This window comes from Lepisosteus oculatus, chromosome 8 (assembly GCF_040954835.1).
Source record: "Lepisosteus oculatus isolate fLepOcu1 chromosome 8, fLepOcu1.hap2, whole genome shotgun sequence".
Classification (NCBI taxonomy): Eukaryota; Metazoa; Chordata; class Actinopteri; order Semionotiformes; family Lepisosteidae; genus Lepisosteus; species Lepisosteus oculatus.
In genome coordinates, this window is record NC_090703.1 from 50,523,589 (window position 1) to 50,544,436 (window position 20,848).

The 20,848-nt window shown below is 47.3% G+C and overlaps 1 protein-coding gene across 1 annotated transcript; it reads left to right on the top strand.

The window, feature by feature from the left end:
• Nucleotides 1-973: 973 nt before the first annotated feature.
• Nucleotides 974-13,603, top strand: xpnpep2 (X-prolyl aminopeptidase (aminopeptidase P) 2, membrane-bound). The gene is made up of 21 exons (XM_015351516.2): nucleotides 974-1,360; nucleotides 2,317-2,396; nucleotides 3,116-3,226; nucleotides 3,713-3,776; nucleotides 3,921-4,025; nucleotides 4,834-4,920; nucleotides 5,469-5,612; nucleotides 5,986-6,087; nucleotides 7,469-7,550; nucleotides 8,073-8,277; nucleotides 8,372-8,461; nucleotides 8,767-8,876; nucleotides 9,102-9,179; nucleotides 9,429-9,500; nucleotides 9,879-9,939; nucleotides 10,082-10,151; nucleotides 10,671-10,775; nucleotides 11,293-11,352; nucleotides 11,863-11,939; nucleotides 12,517-12,606; nucleotides 13,275-13,603. Exons 1-21 carry the CDS (start codon nucleotides 1,315-1,317, stop codon nucleotides 13,473-13,475), a joined length of 2,040 nt encoding a protein of 679 aa, XP_015207002.2. The 5' UTR covers nucleotides 974-1,314; the 3' UTR covers nucleotides 13,476-13,603.
• The last annotated feature ends 7,245 nt before the right edge of the window (nucleotides 13,604-20,848 follow it).

Consider the following 20,848-nt stretch of genomic DNA (forward strand, 5'->3'; position numbering starts at 1 on the left):
AACTACTTAACTGGGCTGGTTTTTAAACAATTTACTACAGACTCGGTCTCCCCAGAGGCTAAAGTACGTTCATGGCCGTATAACACGATAACATTTATGACTTAATTGTGCTGTAAAAGTGGTTTTATGTTGTTCCGTCATTCTGCAGTGACAGAGCCGCAGTGTTCGGACTCAGAAGTACACAATACACAATAGTACACAATAGATGTATGCTCCATGGCAAAGCGAAACAATGCAACCTAAAATGATACGAAATGGAATACAGCACGGGCCTGGACTGTAATTTGTCCTCCTAATTCAGAATCAGAAGTAACCAGCAAACATGAATATGTGCAACAAGTTATTTAAAAAAATAAAGAATGCATAAATTGAGAGATTCATTGCGGAGTCGCACAATTAATATCTTTCCTGTCCAACATCAGAGTGGTTGTTTTTATTTTAGTATTGTAACGCTTACGGCCGACAGGTACTGTGTCAGAGCCGGCGTACGATAGCAGGTGACGTCACCGCCCTTCTCAGAGAGATCTCTCTTTGGCTCACCGGGCTGGGTCTCTGTTGAGTCACGCGGGAGTCCCGGGTTCGAGCCCCCGACGGTAGGGGGCCAACCTTATGCGGCAAGGGTATTCATAAAACTGAAACCACAGTTTCATGACATTGCGATCTAACTGAGGCTGTTGTGCATTTTAGCGGACTACCCCATGCTGTACTGACTCTTGACAATAAGAGATTCACAGGCTTCCTAAAATGTAGAAAATGGACTGCCCCCTCTGCTGCCTGCTTTGAACGTGCTCCTCAAAAGCAGCCTTGGACATTCACTGCTTTAGTAAGAAGGCTAGTCCCCAAGGACATGTTGCTTCCAGGGGTGGTTTCCTGCAGCTGAAGCCCTCGTTGTTTCACTCTTCTGGCTGCACTTTTTACAGCGCTGAGCCAATAGGGAAGCCAGAGGGAGAGCTCGCACCGACGCAGGAAGGGAGTAAGAAAATGCTGAAGGAAAGGGAACAGCAGGTGAACCATAGCTAGAGAACCTTGGGACTGCACGTGCAGAATTCATTTTCAGCACGCAACGCAAGTTCAAAGTCAAACAGCTTGCTGTTAAAAGAAGGGCAGTTTGTATCACTTAAGTGTGTAAGGACGCAGCATGAAGCCAGCCCATATCCTGGAAAGGTCCTCCCCCTCCACATTCTATCCACATGATTGCTACACGAGAGTGGCCCTATCTGCAGGCAAGCTGGAGAGTCCCAGAGCCTGCTGCACGGCAGACTACACTACACGCGCCCAGCTGTGGCCCTGCTGTGAAGAGGCCGGACTCGTGTGATGGCTCCATGTTTTGGGATCCTGTTCTTGGCTTTCGCCCTAGGAGGTAGAGTTTCAATTTACTTTTCTTCCACGTGCTATTATGGTTTGCGTTAGTCTTGCTGTTGAGACTCCTGAGTTTGGGCTGCAGTATTGCCAGGCAGCTGCCTGGTCCCTTCAGTCACATGCAGCCTGGACAGCACCGCTGTGTGTAATGGTGCGATGTTTTCATCGGGGATCACTGATGTGTGCGCATTTGTTTCACACTGAATCAGATGGACAGAAACTACTTCAGACCAGCTTATTTTTCTGGCAGCAATGTTACTTCTGGGCTTTATTGGAATGTTTTGAGTGGACGTAGTTAGATTGGGCAGAATCAAGGTTACCTGGGAAGTTGAGCATGTTCTTCACTCCTGTGGGCAGTTCCGAGCCTGTGAAACTCTTCAGCGCTGCGGGTCATGGCAGGTGACCTCCTGTCCTTCGTCCTGTATCAGGAAGGATGAACCTGGGTGTGGAATTGGAGTGCATAGGCTGGTCTCTTAGAGCTGACTTAATAAAATGGCTTTTATTCTATATGAAGAGGAAATGTTTCAGTTCCATGTAGGAAAGAAAAGACAGGAACACTGGAGTCCTACTTTAACTCAACTCACTTTGCAAATGATGTTTACACAGGCATTTGGATAATCAATTACAATTGTATTGATTTATTATCATTATTATTATTATTATTATTATTACTGCTCCACTGTGCCAGATCTACAGCTACTGTACAGTACATTTCTCATGTCCTTATATACACCAGCCCTTAACTGACAGTAGAAAATGGCTGCAACCTGGGACAAGCCGCAGCTGGCCTGTCACTGTGACACGGCCTCTCTGTCACCTAGCTCCGTATCGGTGCACACACCTTGATAAGGCCAGCGGACCAGGTGTGGCGGGGAGCTTCCGGTCAGGAAGCTGCAGGCGCTCAGGAGTGGAGCACTGTTTCACTGTGTCCTCCTCCATGTGTTTGTGCCGTCGCAGGGCTGCTGCAGGACGCCGGCGGGGCTGCCCAGCCTGGCGTGGGACAAACCAGCGCAAGGAACTGCTCAGCGACGCCTCCGGTACGACCGCAGCCATCTCTGGGCCGTCACTTCTCCAACTGCAGTGTCCGCAGAAAACTACAGGCTAAACAGAGCGAGTTCGACGGCATTGTGTCACCTGGGAAGACAAACAGTGAGAAAGGAGTGCTGTCAGAGGGCCTCTGTATGAAAGCCCCAGTGGCGTAGTGTTTTATCCCTTGGCCACAGCTCTTTAGCCCAGCTCCCTGAGGACTGAGTGTTTGGACAGTCTCAGGGAGGCCGGCTTGGTCTGGGCAAGGATATGTCCAGAACAGGGGAGGGAGAGAGAATAAATCAACTCCTACACCTCAGATGTCCAGCAAGGAGAACAGTCTCCTTATTCACAGAGAGGCTAAGAGAGAGTGTCTTCTGTCTGTTATTTATCCCCAAACACCAGTGTGAAACTGGCACATTCCTGTGGTTAGAATCCACCTTCAGCACACAGTTCATCACGCCTTATTAAATATGACCGTGAGCAAGAGTTGTGAGTATAGAGGCAGAGCTATTAAACCGTATGGAGGTAAAAGATTGAAAAGCATCCTGAGGCCCCTGAAGAGTGGCACTGAAGGGGTGTCTTGAATCAGTGAGAAAGTGACAGCTTGACCACAGCAGCGCAGGGAACAGCAGTGCATCAGACCCTGGTGCGAGAAGACAACGCGAGTCAAGAGTGCTGGGCACTTAGCAAAGCTCTCCTGCCTGATCCATCTCTCTTTGTGTTGCAGTATCTTCCTCCCACTGCAGTCAACACCTCGCTTAGGCTCCAGGCTCTGAGGAAGGAGATGGAGCCCCTAAACATCCGCGCCTACATCATTCCGGCCACCGATGCCCACCTGGTACAGCTGCAGACCGCTCTCACTGCAGTTCCCTGGAGAGCACAGCGCCCTCTGCTGGGTTACCAGTATTCCTCTCTTATGGAATTACATTTTCTCCACATTTACCAAATATTCTAAAGCTCATGATACCAGAACACAATAAGAGAAGCAGTTCTGATCACTTTATCACTACTTTCAAAGGCTTTGTTGTAGAAAAAGCTACAGTTGCCTTATCTATGCATTTATTTACTGTATTACTGACTTCTGTCAGTAAAGTAACTCTTCTGATGATGTCCAGAGAATGTCTATTCTTTCCATGAAAAAAAATGTTTCATATAAACATTTGGGTCTACGGGGGTGAAGCAGGTTTAAACCACCTGCAGCCGATAGAAAGAATGCAGGGCCAATTGAAATCAGCCCCACGCCCCCTTCCCGTTGCTCACAGGCCAGTGAGAGCGGCCTTGTCATGCAAAACAAGTCACCCGTGTGTCTCTGTCCCCCTCACAGAGCGAGTACATTGCAGAGCGAGACGCCGGGCATACCTGGATCTCGGGGTTCAGCGGCTCCGCAGGTAATCCGCCCCGATCTGCTGGCTCGACTGGACCGCTTTCTCAGTGGCGCGAGACTGCGCCGCCCAGCAGCTCGTCTTTCGAAATCCTCAAACGTCCGTTTCCCAACAAGCAGGAAGTGAAGAGCAGGTGCTGTCTCTCCCCAGGCACGGCAGTGGTGACGCAGGGGAAGGCGGTTCTGTGGACCGACAGCCGGTACTGGACCCAGGCCGAGCGCCAGATGGACTGTAACTGGGAGCTGGTCAGGGCCTGTGAGTGGAGCTGGACACATGCAGAGATGCAGGGCCAGGCTCAGACCGCCCTGTCCCAGTGTGCAGAGCTGGTGGCCACTCTGCACCAGACAAGCAGCTGTAACTCCATGAAGTATTCATGCAGGGGGCTGCGTAATTCAGTGGTTTTAGTGTTTTCATTTGCAGATTTTTCTTGCATTTAAGCTCTTTTACCCATGAAAGTAGCTTGAGCATTCAGGCTTTGATTAAAAAAGGCTTATAGATCAGTTGTAATTCAGCAGATTGGGATGTTCCAAGGCACTGAATGTCTCACACACACATGGTCAGAATCAAGGTGTCTTGTGGACCATTGAGAGGGCACTCACTCACAGTGTCCTTTTCCTTTAAATTGTAACAAACTTGTCCCGATCTGAAGCTATTTAAAGCACAGGACCATGCATAAAAACACATGCGCTCACATGAACCAGGCCTTCCTGTCTCCTCGGTGTATGAGCTATGAGGACTGAAGATATTCAGAACCTACGAGATCCGGTGACGTGTGTGTGAATCAGGCACACACTTCTCACCCAGTCTCACATCTCTGATGTCTGAATAACCATGTCGCAGATGTGCACTATCACCTTTACAAAAACAGACCGGCAGGGCGAAGGCAAACTGGTAGCTGTAAAGGGCCACTTTCCTTGTAAAACCAGACCCTTCTTAGTAGATAACATTGTAGTGAAGGTAAAAACGAATCTGTTTGTAAAAGGTTCTGTGGTGGCATTTGATTCTTGTTCTTGCACTGCTGCCCTGCTGCTTGAGCCCTGCCCGCTGTGCTGGTGTCTTTCAGCTTACATCGACAGCATTGCAGACTGGCTGATCCAAGAGCTTGCCCAGGGGGAGCAGGTCGGGTTCGACCCCTTTCTCTTCTCCATAGGTGAGGAGGAGCAGGCCGAACATCAGAAGTGCTGAGGGGTTGGCCAAGCTAATGATGGGCTTGGCAGGAGTGAGTGAAAGCTCGTGGCCTGGAAAGTCTTGAAGATTGGTGGACCACATTCCTGCAGAACATGGACACTAAACCATACATTCTAACCAGTGCTTTCAAGATCTCTCTCGTTCCTCAACTGCGTCTTGTCTGCAGTCGTTTTATTTGTTTCTTCCCTTATGCGGAGAAACTAATCTTCCTGCCAAAAAGCTGAACAAATACATTTTCGCTGAACTGCTGTTTCTGAAATTGCAAACATTTAATCTTAGCAGCACCTGCGATTTTTAGGATTTGATCTCTCAAACAATGCTTGACTATGTTTTGATGTCTTTGATATGTCTCTAAAGGCAAATACAAGAATGATAGAAATATTGCTTTTTTAAGTGGAAAAAAAACAGAATCACCCTTTTTAAGTAAGAAAAATGCTACAATTAACATTTGTGCCTTTTTTCTTCTTCTAAGAATTTTTATTTTTCATTTGCTGGCTCTCTGCTCCTTAGACACATGGAAGGCTTACAGCAGGAAGCTGGACCCAGCCAATCGCGTTTTGAAGTCCCTGCCCTATAACTTGATTGACAAGGTGTGGAAGGACCGCCCTGCTGCCCCTTCAGAGCCAATCACAAAGCTGCCTGACAGCGTCACAGGTGTGTCTGACTCTTTGAAGTGTTTTCCTTATCTGAAGGGAGACAAAACAGGCCACAGATAAAGGCAATCCATTTTTCCTTGAATGGCATCATTACTGCAGCAATAAAAATGTTTCATTCCATTTTTAAGGATATTGTCACAGCAGGTTATCATGTCCTTATGGGGCAGAGAAGGGAGGGCAGCAGCACAGCTTGAGAGTAATAGAGGGTTATTTCCCCTTCAGGACTTCTTTCTGGGTAATCACAATCAGAGCAGATGTGGAAAACCATAAAGTTAATAGTGATTGCGAGCCTGAGGTATTTATTGTTTTTTAAATATATCTTTATCAATGTTTATCCCCTTTCTGTCATGCTCTGCTTCTCCCGGTGGCAGAGAGGACCTGGCAGATGAAGGTGGAAGAGATCCGACAGCAGATGAGGAAGAACCCCTACAAGCCCACCGCGGTCCTGCTCTCTGCGCTGGATGAGACTGCCTGTAAGGTCTTTCGCTGCGCTGGGCCTGGTGACAGCTGACCGTGGCAAGTTGGCACGGCGCTCTGTCCCTTTCAGCAGGAGTTCCACAAATATATCATGCATGCAAGGTTTTTTTTTCACAATACAGTATGATAATGCAACTGTAGTATCACATGTATTATGAGGTCCAAAAAAGTAATAATAATAATAATAATTGCTTACACTTATATAGCGCTTTTCTGGACACTCCACTCAAAGCGCTTTACAGGTAATGGGAACTCCTCTCCACCACCACCAGTGTGCAGCCCCACCTGGATGATGTGACGGCAGCCATAGTGCGCCAGAACACTCACCACACATCAGCTCTCAGTGGGGAGGAGAGCAGAGTAATGAAGCCAATTCATAGATGGGGATTATTAGGAGGCCATGATTGGTAAGGGCCAATGGGGAATTTGGCCAGGACGCCGGGGTACACCCCTACTCTTTTCGAGAAATGCCCTGGGATTTTTAATGACCACAGAGAGTCAGGACCTCGGTTTTACGTCTCATCCGAAGGACGGCGCCTGTTTACAGTATAGTGTCCCCGTCACTATACTGGGGCATTAGGACCCACATGGACCACAGGGTGAGCGCCCCCCACTGGCCCCACTAACACCTCTTCCAGCAGCAACCTTAGTTTTCCCCAGGAGGTCTCCCATCCAGGTACTGACCAGGCTCACAAGTATCACAAGTATTTATGTGATATTAAATCTGAATGACTGAAAGCACTGCCAACCCATCAATGGGAACCCATTGACCAGAGGAAATGGAGGGCACGAGTCTTTCTCTTTTATTTCTTTCTTTTAAACAAAAATCAGAATCGCCCACAATCTCCCCCCATATTCGAACGGCCAAGTCTGTCATGCTTGACTCACAACAGTAAACCCTGCCACCACACACGGGGAGATTAGAGAATGAGGAAGCGCCAGCAGACTCCTCTGACCTGCCCCCTTCCAGCCACGGCCTCAGGAACAGCTGCATGTGGGAGGAGGGGGACATCTGTCAGCAACAGCACTGTAAGCCTGTAAGAGCCCGGATGGGTACTGGGCGTGCTGCATCACTGAGAGCTTAGAGAACCCCACCAGAGCAATCCCACCCTCACCTCGGCCGCGCTCAGCTGACTGTGCTGCACCCCGCAGGGAATCCTGGTCACAGCCGGCTAGTGACGTGACCCAGGCTCGAACCCCAGCGAGTGCCTTTGCCAGCTAAGCAAGGGAGGTTGTAGCACACTGTCTTTGGATATTTGATCAGCCACGTGGAGCTGCTGAGGGGCTACTGGAGTTGTAACTGAAGGATGGGGGTGCTGCTGTCAAACCCTGAAGCCTTCCGGGGAGACACTGATACCTTTCTCTTGTACATTTCAGGGCTCTTCAATCTGAGAGGGAAAGACATCCCCTACAACCCCTTCTTCTACTCGTACACGTTGCTGGCCCTCGACCGGATCTGGTGAGATGCCGGTCGCTGAGGAGGTGGCCCAGAGAGGACCCGAGTCTCCACGTGTCCCAGGCCTGGGGCCACAGCCATATGCCCTAGAGGTCACTGCTTGGGGAAGTTGCTGGGGAACAGGATGGGCACTCTGTAGTCACAGTACGGCCCAGGAGCACTCCTAGGGCTGGAGCTGCATTCATCTCACTGTGCCCTAGCCAAGACAAATCAAGACCAGCACTTCTAAAAGGGGTAGAAAATAACATCAGATCAAGCTTTTTTGAATGAGTGCAATTAAAATATTCTTTCTTCATGTGGCTTTTTTTTGCGGTTCTCCTTTAGATCAAGTATTTTTTCATTAGGTTGGTAAGAAGTTTCTTGCTGCGCCAGGCCCGATGCTTGGGGAGGGAAATCCAGATCGTTCTGGTTAAGACATGCGCACAGCCCTCACACTGAGACATGAGGGCGTACAGAAGGGATGAGGGGTGACGTTCTGGGCAAGTCGTCCTAATGGAATGTTTCTTTTTCTTCTACACTGAACAGGCTTTTCTTACACCCAGGTCGCGTGACCAAAGAGATTGAGGAATATCTGGATGCGGGCTGTCAAAGTGCAAACTGCACTCAGATACTGTCCTACGAAGATGTACGGGCAAATATTGTGAACTATGTTAACGTGACCATCGGCGTGAGAGTTTGGATTGGAACAGAATACACGAACTATGCTTTGTATGAGCTGATTACCCCAGAGGTAAATGATCTGTTGCGCTGCTATCATCATCATCACCACCATCATCGTTGTCGTCATCCTCATCACCCTGCTTTGTGCCTTGATGCTCTTACAGGAGAAGATCCTGACCAGCGCCTACTCTCCTGTCCTCATCACTAAATCAGTGAAGGACGCCACCGAGCAGAGAGCCCTGAGGAAAGCTCATGTAGGTATACAAGGCAACTAACGCTGACAGTTCTTCACGGTGGGGGAGAATTAACTGAGCCTTTGAAATCAGTGTGTCCACCTTTCCTCCTGTTCCCACTTTCATTTTGCTTTCATTTATTTTCTCATCTCCCGCTGGAAAGGATTTTATGGCCAGAAAATAAATCGATTAGGATTAAATCCACCAGCTGGGTTGGCCTGGGCTGAGCTGTAGGCCCAGGGGGTGTCTTGCTGTCTGCCGCCCTGCGGGTCCTGGCACTCTGAGCGTGGTGCGCTGAGAGGGGACCCGTCTGTGCTGCTCCACAGGTGAGGGATGCAGTGGCCCTGATCCAGCTGCTCGTGTGGCTGGAGGAGAGCGTGCCCGCGGGGAAGGAGACCGAGCTGTCCGCCGCCCGCTATGTGGAAGAAAAGCGCAGGTGAGACGCGATCGCTCGCTCGGGTGCGCGCACGTGAACTCGGTAACAGCTGTAGGAGCTGTGGGGCCCTCGGTGTGAAAAACTGCATAGGGCGCACCCCTCCTGTGCTGTGTGTGAGCCAGGGGCTCAGCTGATTAGCAATAGAGAATTCCAAATTAGCTGGAACAGAAAAGAAATAGCAACGGTGCCACTGTTTTTAAGAAACATTGATACTTTTTTTTTCAGTATGCAGGCTAACTGTGTAGGACCCAGCTTTGCAACCATATCTGCCAGCGGACCAAATGCTGCTCTGGCTCATTACAGGTACTGAACGTTCTGCATTTCTGCAATCACAATACTGTGAGTAGGATCCTCCAAGTAGGAGCACTCCCAGGCAGTAGCAGTTCTGGTGTTATGATATCAGAACAATAGATGGTTCTCTCTTTCTGCAGATATGAGTTTGTCAAAATGCTTTTCCTTTGTTTATTTTTCAAATGTGTTTCCTCCGTTCACTTCCCTGTGCGAAGATGTGTTTCTCAGTTAGTGACTGTTATCTTCGGTTGTGTCTGGCAGCCCCAGCAACGAGACCAACAGGAACCTGCGTGTTGATGAGATGTATCTCATTGACTCTGGAGGCCAGTACCTGTAAGTGCTGAAGTACACAGAAAACACCATCTGCCTGCTTGACGGGCCATTGTTTTGTTGTTACTCTTTGCAGAAAAATTTCTATCTAATGCCCACGAACCCAGGAGAATCACCTTTCCCTTTCTGCTTGGCAAGTCTGTGTCAGATGGTCACCGTTGTTCCTTTAGCCCAGTTTCTGCTTCCTGTGTCTTCTGATCTTGCTCAGCCTGTTCAGTTTGAAGTTTCCGAGCAGACCTGAGGACTGTGCACATTCTGCACACTGTGTCTGTCTGCTTCGCTCGGAAGAGCAGCCAGGTCAGTTTTCTTTATAACATCGTTGTAGCTCGGGATTACTTTTACATTTATCCATCCTTTTATTTTTTCATCCTTTCATCCTAGGGATGGAACCACTGACATCACCCGCACAGTGCACTGGGGCACGCCCACAGACTTCCAAAAGGTGAGGGTGACAGAGTCAGAAGGAAGCCTGTACTTCCGTGGGCACTGTAACACAGAGCCTTTACTCCACAACACAACGGCAAACAATTGATCCACTTTGTCCGCAAAGTCACACCAAACTGTTCTCTGTTTCTGAAACGCAGGAGGCATTCACCAGAGTGCTGATGGGAAATATCGATCTATCAAGACTTGTCTTCCCAGCTGGGACTAGAGGCAGGTTTCTTACCAGTTAAATGAGACACTGTTTCTTAACAGCTTAGTAGCCCAGAGAGTGGTGCAGAGAAGTACAGAACTGAACGTATGCTTCTGAGCAACAAACTGTTGAAGAGAAAGTGTTCAATCCTTATAGATTTCTTATTTATGTGTTCACCTTCAAAACAATATACACATGACTGGAAAAGACAGACTGTTATCAGGAAGCACAGAAGTAAAGTATACATTTTGTACTTAGTCTTCTTTACTATATTTTATATTGTGTACGATTTTGTAACTTAAACCTTGTGTACGTCACAAAAAATCTTGTCTTTTTAAGACATTTTTCTATAAAACACATAGCATGTTTTCAGTTCGGTATGTACTTTATACAGTACATATTGCTAGAAACTGTATATATACTGTATGTTTGGGAAATGATGACAAAATAAATCCTGTGATCATTATATACCATGAAATCAAAGCACGAGACCCGGAAATGATCTGCATCGCTGAGCCCCGTGTGTTTCTCTGTGCCAGGTATTAACATCGAGATGCTGGCACGGAGGGCACTGTGGGAAGTGGGTCTGAATTATGGCCATGGAACAGGTCATGGCATCGGAAACTACTTCAGCGTCCATGAATGTAAGAGCGCTCGGTCGGGACGGCAGCATTCCATTCCCACCAGGAGCTCCCCCTTCCTGTTCTGAGACGAGAGTGATCACAGCCCTGGTGAGGATCTCTCTGTGTTCACCAGGGGAGCCCAGCTCCGCTCCTCCCGCAGGGTTTATACTGCAGGCCTCCAGCCGCTCCGGGAGAGGCTTCCACTTGTCCAGATAAGCAATTAACGAGTTCATTTGGGTAATTAAGGGCTCAGGTGGAAAGAAAATGAGAAAACTTCTGTCCTTCGGGGACTGGGGTTCTGCTGCCCTGTTCTGTACAGATCTGACAGGGACTCAGGAGTCTGAGTGCACATTTAAAGGCATAGACCAAAACTATTTTTATAAGCTTTTTTCTGCCTGTCATACTACCTTTATAAAATATAGCTTTTATGGTCTTTATGCCTATAATTTACTTTAAAGTTACATTCAGAACCCTTAAAGCTTTATCTTTGGCAAATGTCCTTATCGTGCACTGATCCCCTTGTGATCTCTCCTCACAGGGCCTGTAGGCTTTCAGTCCAATAACGTTCCATTCGAAAAGGGAATGTTCACCTCTATAGGTAAGACATGCGCTATCCTCTACAAGCCTGATCCTGAAGACTCTTTCTAGAGCGACTCAGACAAGCCAGCCACACTATGACAGTTCAGCACCACCAGACCACCTTTATGATCACTGTCCACCTTTCACCAAGAATGATGTGTCTTAGAATGGAAGGTCGTTTTAGGAATTGATAACCAAATAGCTTTTTTTTCTCCCTGACACTGTCATGACACATGCAGAGTTACTTTTCAGAAATGTTCAGCCTGCTGCTGCTACCTTGACAAAAATCCCATGCTGAGTGGCAGAGTCTGAAGAAGCAGAATAATGTGTTTGCAAACAAAGAGCACAGTAGTGAGCATTGTTTCACTGCTGCTTCATGCCATCAGAATACTTTGTGCAACGAAATGATCTTGTTTCATTGAACCACACAGCGTAAACATTTGTCACAAATTGTCTTCTGATTATTCTGACATGTTAGGACCCTTGGAGCACAGGGCAGACCTGTATTAACCCTTGTCTGTTTTCCTAGAGCCTGGGTATTACCAAGACAATGAGTTTGGCATAAGAATAGAAGATGTTGCTGTTGCAGTAGAAGCAGAAACAAAAGTAAGGTTGTAATTCCAAACTACCTGCCTGATTTTTGTCATAGAGGTGTCCATCAATATGTATCTGTATCAGAATGTTCTCAATCAGGGCAGATGACATACAAAAATTGGGATATTCTTTAAAATCAGGTCAGTCCAAAGCCCACTTCCAATACCACTTCCACTTCCAAATTCCACATGTGCAAGACATGAAGTAACACATTTTCTTGTGTACCTCATAACATTTCTGTTCTGCAAGACAGCTCGCGATGTGGAGTATAGCTTAATCATACATCATGAGCGAAATCTGACAAGACCATTTGCAAAGGATCACTTCTGGGTTTGGAAGGGAAGGAGGAGACGGGAGATTAGAGACAAGGGAGACAATCTGTAGTGTTCCAGCAGTGCTTCCAAGAGCTTTCATTGCAAGAGAAATTCAGTACAGGATATCGGAATGTCAGGACAGATTCTCTTGCTCTGCCCTCCTCCTGTCTCCTGGTTTAAGGGACTTGTTGGGAGGGGCAGAGCTCGTTCCCTTCATTGTTCCCTGTGTCATTTAACAGTGACTCACTGCAGTCTTCTGTGTGTTTTTGCCGCAGTTTGGCTGGTCTTACCTGACATTTGAAACGGTGTCGCTGGTCCCGTATGACAGGAAGCTGATAGACGCCTCCCTCCTGAGCAGAGAACAGGTGAAGGCCCTGACTCGGGCAATGACATTTCCTTTCTATACCTGCTTGTTTCGTTTCGAAAATACAAAATGGCCTAAGGTGCTGCTGAAGGGTGCACGTGTGGAGATTTTCCTCCAAAACCCCCTCGGAAGCACACTACGGTAACTATCTTCACGGTTCCGTTGATCTTATCTCAACCCGGGGGATTTTCATGCAAAGCCAGCAACTACTCGGGTAAAAGAATCTGACATGTGGCTCCGTCTAGAGCACGCAGCTTCTGAAAGGCAGCAGCAATGAGTGGCATAATCACATCGTTCACATGCTGCTTAAAAAGCTTTAACGGATCGTGTGGAAATAGAAATTGGCGACTGTAGCTGGCACCAATGTCATCAGAGCTCTGGCTTCATGTTGCCAAGCACCAGGGATAAGTCTTCTCCCTGAAGATCCTGGTCCGTTTAAGCTTTGAATTCAATGTTTTGCATAATGTGTTTTACACAATGCCCACAACTCCTTGTGTCACACCCAGGCGTTAAGAAACAATGACCAGTATAACCTACTGTATACCCATACAGTATACACAGGAGAGGGGAAGGAGGTGAGATTAGGATCTGACCTTCCTTGTGTGACCCACAAGAAGCACGGGCAGACGCCACGCGGCGGTAATGAGCACCACGCGTCCTGTGTCGCAGGTGGACTGGCTGGACAGGTACTACCGCCAGATCCGCGAGGAGCTGGTGCCGGAACTGGAGCAGCAGGGCCTGAGGAAGGAGCGGGACTGGCTGATGAGACACACCGAGCCCTTCACCCCCGCCGGGGCTGGCCTGGCACTCCCCTCCCTCACGCTGGTCGGCGCAGCCCTGTCCGCTCTGTCTCTGGGGCACCTGCTGTGACCTCACACCGCTGCGGAGTCTCCACACCAGGAATGAACACTGGGAGCACTGGACACTCTCGTCTTGGCTTTTGGTTAATGATTTCTGTCAAACTGGATGCCTTCAATTAAATCCTGCTTATCTCTGAACTTAGTTGAACTTGCTCTTTCTAATTTCTAATATAGAAGAAAGGGTTCGAATGACGTCGTTATATGTCCCTGTGAAGACAGTTCGTTTTAAGGGAACACATGTGCTGACTGTCTCTTTTTGTTTTGCTTGTGATTTTCTGATGAAGCACTATTGCTGTCATTAACATACCTTATTTAACCTGCTCAAGGCAAGAGTTCAAACCAGAACAGCAGAACAGAATGACTGAAATTCTGTAATGATGCCATGAAAAGCATCTGACTAGATCTCCACCAGAAGCCAGCACAATACTGAAATACTTCTGTATTCATATTAATATCTGTGGTTGTCATGGTTTCTATGATAATAGTGAAGCGTGCATAGGAGATTCACAGGAAATGAAATATCGGCAGGATGTGACTACAGCCCTGCTACCTCTTTTCATACAAGTACAGCTCAGTCCTCTTTGTCTGAGTGCTTCTGTTTTTAATAATACTGCCTTTACAGTGAATTACCTCAGTATTTATTTTACGTTTAGATGACAAATACTGTATATTATACAGTATATACTGTATACAATCCTCTCTCTTAAAATTCATGGTATTACAGGTTTGTTCTTGTACTGTTTTTCGATCATATTCCCCACAGCCATCTCCATTGTTTCTTACCTTATTGTGCTGAAAGTTGGGTTTCTTGAAGCATTTAGAATGACACTACAGAAAATGGAAATTGACATGTCTGTGACTATCCCTCTGTTCTATACAGATGTATTAATACAGCTTGGAGTCCCTGACAGAGGGATGGGCAGTCATGGCACTGACATCAGCAATGAGCTTAGTGAGAAGAGAGTTCGGAACCACTCTGAAATCTTCGGACTGTGTGGCAGCGGTTGATGGCATGAATACACAGAGACACACAAGCCAAGCCACCCCTGCAGTTTTAGGAGATCAATCTGTTGCACCATACACTTGCACTGGGCAGCTGTAATGGCTGGAGCAGAGTGAAATGTAGTCTTTTGGGAATCTGTATGTTTCACTGGCACTCTGCACTCTTCTGACACACACCCCACTTTGACCCTCCCAGCTTTGAGCTGCACAGCTCCTCCTCAACAACAGCGAATTCTTTTCCAAAAGGATGCCCACTAAATGCAAACATTTCAATGCCAGCCAGGTCTCCTTGAGGATTGAAACGCGAGTAACGGGCTCAATGAGCTCTGCCACTCTGTGTCTGTGTCTCAGCTCATTGCACAAGGCTCCTTTTCCTGTCTGCTCAGTGCAGGGTCTTTGATGTGCTCCGGTGAAGGTGTTGAGAAGCTACAGGATATCCTGTCAGGACCAGCGACTTGAAACATGCCCCCAGGTGCAGCACGGTGAGGCAAAGCTGCCACAGGCCAATGTCTAGATTGTTTTCCTGAAATCAAAACTTTTCAGTATATATAACTGCACAAAAGTAGGACATCTTAAGAACAAAAGGAGGATACCCAGCAAATACAAAAAGGCACTAATTAAATTAGCACTCATTTACACAGTGCACAGAGTAAGCTGAGATGAGAATGTGACAATATCCATCCGTACTTTTTCTAAACACTTTGAGGTCCAGTTCAGGGTCATGGGGGGAGCCAGAGCCTGGCCTGGCAAGCAACAGGCGCAAAGCAGGCTACATCCTGGGCAGAACGCCACTCCTTGACACAAACAGACACACACAGACACGAGCACACACTCACACCAGGGCCAGTCTTCCCAGAAGTTTATAAATCCACTAGGACGTCTCTGGGCTGTGGGAGGAAACCAGTACGACTCCTCACCAGGGGAGAAGATCCGAACTCCATGGAGAAAGCACCGAAGGGCTTCAGTGCTGAGAGGCAGAAGCTCCACGGTGCCTGTGCCTGTCATGATGTGACTGTATAACCTACTGAAATAAAGACTAGAGGAAAACAGTGCAAGTCAAGGTACAGGATGAGTACAGTAGAATGAAGCAAAATTATACGATTAAGCATTAAGAAAGAAAGCTCACAAATATGACTTAAGAACAGAAGGGCAATGCAGGTATAATTCTAAATACTGTGAAAGCTTAATAACCACTACCGACAGAGTAGAGAATTGAGAGCTGAAGCCCCAGGTGTTTCCTCACTGCAGGGGTTTTTCATGGATACTTGTCAACTGAGTGTCCACTAAGTGTCCACTATCATGCTGTTCAGACACAGTTTCCGGGCTCTTCAGATCGCAGCTGAAAAGGAATCACAGGGTATTACAGCCAGCAACAGCACCAAATCAAACAGGAAACTGACCAGTGTGCACTGGACTGCACATCTAAAACCTGTCCAAAAATACAAAATACAGCCCCTGTCATCGTGAATATAATTCAGGACACAGCCATGTGGTGACAGCTAGTCTCTTATTTGTACCATCATACTGGAGAGTTGTGGGAGAGAAAATCAGAGCTGTGTGCAAATCGTCTGACTAGCCTTCTGGGGATCTGTAGTGACTGTTCCAAGAGAAACGATCTGAATGAACGATTCTCCTGCCCTGCAATCAGCACTGAGGGTCAGAAAAATGCTGACACTCAATAGTCAGTGGCTATTATTAAAATGTATCATTCAAGGACTACAATATCTAATACATTCATCTTTATGGTTTTATTGAAGACAAGCGATTGATTGGCATTAAAATGTAGTAAGTCTTCTGTGACCAAAGTCTATATTTCAGACAATAACAGTTGGGCGGAAAGATTTTAAGTTAGCTGGCAGCTCAGGCTTCTGCAGCCAGCTGCCAGAACAGACCAATCTTGTGCCAAGGACCGAAATCTGCTGGGAGAGAAATTAAATGGCTGAGAGAAATCCCCACACGTGCTCACGGGCAACAGAAGATATGCCACTCGTCACACTCTGCTCGTTTTCTCTGCTGTAAAAGTGAAGTTTTCAGATTCTGCACGATGTCATCCCAGTGCTTGTGCCACATGTGAGCAGCCCTCCCTCACCGCGGGCGCTGTTGCTAGGCAACCCTATCGTCACGGCGGCAAGGTGTGTGAGTGTGGTTTTATTGGAGACGTCGGTTCTTTGTTTTGCCTGATTCTTATCTCATAACAGCCTGAAAATAATTTAATACTGAAAACAAGCAGCTTGGGCACATTAATGATAAGCTTACTTTCCAGAAGACTGTGTAGCTGGTGTCTTATTGACAACATGCGAAACAGAAAACACATCCAGACCTTTAAAGGAACTATGACCTCCTTACAGTGGAAGTTTAGTTTAGTTTCCTATATCAACAGTCCTTTGATCCATCCATTTTGGACCCCGGCATCCTGGCCAAATTTCCCATTGGCCCTTACCAATCATGGCCTCCTAATAATCCCCATCTATGAATTGGCTTCATTACTCTGCTCTCCTCCCCACTGATAGCTGATGTGTGGTGAGTGTTCTGGCGCACTATGGCTGTCGTCACATCATCCAGGTGGGGCTGCACACTGGGGGTGGTGGAGGGGATCCCCATGACCTGTAAAGCGCTTTGAGCGGAGTGTCCAGAAAAGCGCTATATAAGTGTCAGCAATTATTATTATTATTATTATTATTATTATTATTATTATTATTATTATTATTTTCTAACCACTTTATCCAATGCAGGGTCACGGGGAGCTGGAGCCTATCCAGGCAGGCAACAGGTGCATGATGGGGTACACCCTGGATGGGACACCAGTCCATTGCAGGACACACACACAGGCCCGCACACACTCACACCAGGGCCAGCTTGCCCAGAAGCCAGTTAACCCACCAGGATATCATTGGACTGTAGGAGAACACCGGCGCACCAGGAGGAAACCCACATGAACACAGGGAGAACATGCAAACTCCATGCAGACAGCAGCCCAGGTCCATAGTGCTGTGAGGCAACAAAGCTAACAACTCCACCACCATACCGCCTCACATCAACACTCTTCGCCAAAACGCTTTCTTTTTTCCAAAAACATTTGGTCATCAAGAATATGTGGACAAGCTTGAACAAAGAAGCGTCAGGGTGCTCAGAGTGGGCAGTGCAGCAGAGATGGCAGCACTCGTGTAACTGGACGGGCAACAGTACAGTGTCACAGTTAAAGGAGCAGGACAGGCAACATGCTGGCATTAACACTGAGTCAGGGCAGACCCTATCTGCCAGTGCCATCCCTGTTCACAGCAGTGCTGTAGCAGATCACCGGATCTATACCCAGTGCGTGGGGGCCTCACTTCCCTGCTCTCCCCCTCCACACACCCACACCTGAAGAGGCTCCAAAGCTGAAATACTCTCAGTGTGGGATTAGCTCGTACGTCTCCCTGTACACATCTATCCCATGATTTCCAGTGTTTTATTTCATAAAAGAACTTAAGAAAGGTTAGTAAAAAGAGGAGCCCGGGCGGCTCATGTAGCTCTTGAGGTATTTAGTGGCTAATTGATCAAAGGATGCCATTCAGCTGTTTCGTGAAAGAGCCCGGTTACCGGCTTCAACAACATGGACGAGTGGCTTGCGCTGGACACATGCCGTCCTTTGGCGGGAAGTCAATGTGCAGGCCTTTCCAGCCCCAGTCAGAGCAAGCTGTGCCTCCAGCTCTAGTGCGTGTTTATGTGTAGCGTGTCAGCTGGAGACCGAACTGTGCCACCGAGCGGAACTGAAGCACAGCCAGTGAGCGGAGAGGGGCCCTGGTTGTGGCGGGGGCTGGCGGTCCCACTGGGGCTTCTGCGCTGACATGAACACATGCTGCAGCCCCCATCGAGGTGAGTGTAGCAGAATGGAGTGGCAGGTGAACACCGAGCTCGGATTCGAGTCTCCCTTTACAATCCCCTCATGTTGGTTTGTGTCGGGGGCCCTGGGGGGGGACAAGCGGAGGAACAGCACGGTGATTTGGCAGGCTGGTCGAGTGGCCCGTGTCTCACAGCGTCACAGCGTGTCTGTGACATGTGCACTTCCACAGAAACCCGCGTCGTGCTGCACAGGGCTGCGGAACAGATCAGCAGATGGTGGAAAGTTTCTAAATAGCCTTCCACATGAGAATTAAAGAAGATGTTTTTACTACTATACACAAGCCACTTTCTAAAGAAATGAGTAACTTTCTGTTTGTACATATTCATATATACTACTGGAAAGAGCTGCACAGAATAGGGCCCATCGAGCATGCAAACTGTTCTGAAACCTGATGGGTTTGGGGTGATCAAGAGAAATACCGTATTTAAGAAAATTAGAAAAGCCCAGAACCCCTGTTAGAAGGATTGGCACTGTTTGCTAAAAGCAGTCAAGGCTGCAGCATAACGGAGGTCACATCTGCACAATAACACTACTAAACAGCCCACATTAATTTCGATTTGTCGTGAACACTGGCAAAGGCCTGCTAGCTGTAGGAAACAGCATGCGGTTCGTTGTGGAAGGTACTCAGTGGCTCACCAAAGCAGTGTGGCATACTCCAGTGCACGCTAACCAGAGCCAGTGCAGTTTCTGTAACACCCCGAGAGCACTCACACTCCCTCCATTTCTCACAGGCTATTACAGGAAAGGCACTACCTTGAAGGGAGATTCTATGGGGAAAATTTAGAAGAGCAAAGCTACCTGATTTCAGATTGAAACTGTCGTGCTTTTCTCTTAAACGTACGGTGACACATTCACAGTGAATAATTTCATAGGACAGGATATAAAAACCAGGAACAAAGCAGGATGGGGTCTAAGACAAGCAAGACCCCAGGTGCTTGGTGCTACAGGGCGTAACCTGAGTGAAGTTAGCCATGGAATAGAATGGAAACCTCTACTTACAGTATGGTGAAGCAAAGCAGTAGTGTTAATGGCATCTGATCTTGTCAGTCTTGAAGAACTGTATAAAACATTGTTGTGAGAAGCAGGTGAGGCAGATGTTAAGTGGACAAAATTTACTTATTAGTCTTTCACAGTATTAGTGCAATAGCACCATTCATGGAAACTGGTGACTGGCGGTTTTCACTGCACTGTGCGCACACTGCCTGACATGAGTCCTCCCCAGCTCTCTAAGTGATTACATACCACTTTTCAGTGATTTTCAGATTGCAGCCTTTTTTTATCTGATAATATGTTTATTCATGTTTCTGTTCAGGACTGTAACTTTGTCATAGCTTTGCTGAGATTTGCTGGATTTGCTCATGCTTCTGTGTTTTTCTTTTAACCCTGTTCTCGGGATGAATCAAGGCTCATGTTGCTCAGTTTGGAACAGAACCTTTTAGGGTATTTAGTGCAGATTGCTGTGTATCCCTTCCATCACAGCAAGGCAAAATTAAGGCATGCAATCCTGCATGTGGTCAGCAGTCAGAAATACAGCAGCTGGTGGTTTAATCATTGAGACTTCTCACACACACATCATGCCAGAAATGTCTCAGTAACTGTCTCTCATTGTCTGAAATAGACAAGGAGTTTCAGTTTTGAAGAATGTTTTTCTTATTTCACTTGTGTTTTTTTCTTTTTGCGGCTAGCGTGGCCTCCTCTGTGAATTCATTCTACACTCACCGGCCAAAATATTAGAACATGAGAAAGGTGACAAGCAGGTGGAGGGCATTGGGTTATTTCAGCTCATTTAGCTGCTCTCTGCTGGTGTTCAGCAAGGCTAATGCTGTATGTGGGGTATTGTCCTCACCAGGGAAGTTAATGGAAGCCTGACTGAGGATTTCTAATGTTTTGATCATTTGATATAAAACCTTCTGAGCTTGCAAAGAACTATTGTACCTTGAGCCTGGGAGTTATTGCAGGTCATTTACATACACCATAAGTCTTGTACTCAGGAGGGTTTTCAATAACGCAGACATGATTCTGGGACCATTATCCCCAAGTCCATTACATCTCCTGGGCAGTCAGCAAACGCTCTTCAAAATGTCCTTCAAAAGCCACCTTTCCAACTCTCCAGCATTCTGATGTTCCCTATCCCACTGTCAGAGGCAACTCCTCTCCTTCCTTCCTCTCCTGGTTGTCTTATCAAGAGGCACATGTACCCTGTCAATTCCCAGCCTGATTTAGTTTAGTAGAGTCAGGAGCTGTGCTTGACAGAGGGAGATGCAGCACTTCTCTGGACTGAAATTGCCAACTTTCAATTTCTGACTTTTGCACCTGCTTAGCATCAGTTACACGCTACTAAATCTGTCCAGTCTAAACGATTTTCACTTTCAACACGCAAGGCCACACTCTAAAAATATACGTGGGTGTCTGTGTAAAGTGTACGACTCTGTGTCTTTACCTGTTCACAGTTATTGCAGACTGTTAGAGGTGAGAACAGCCCTGGTCAGCTGCTTTCT

Bases quoted from the DNA above. Each gene is read 5' to 3' on its own strand.
- xpnpep2 (XM_015351516.2), top strand. From the start codon at position 1,315: ATGGCTCCATGTTTTGGGATCCTGTTCTTGGCTTTCGCCCTAGGAG. The intron at 4,026-4,833 runs GTGAGTGGAGCT...GGTGTCTTTCAG, and splicing joins CTGGGAGCTGGTCAGGGCCT to CTTACATCGACAGCATTGCA. The intron at 12,607-13,274 runs GTGAAGGCCCTG...CCTGTGTCGCAG, and splicing joins CCCTCCTGAGCAGAGAACAG to GTGGACTGGCTGGACAGGTA.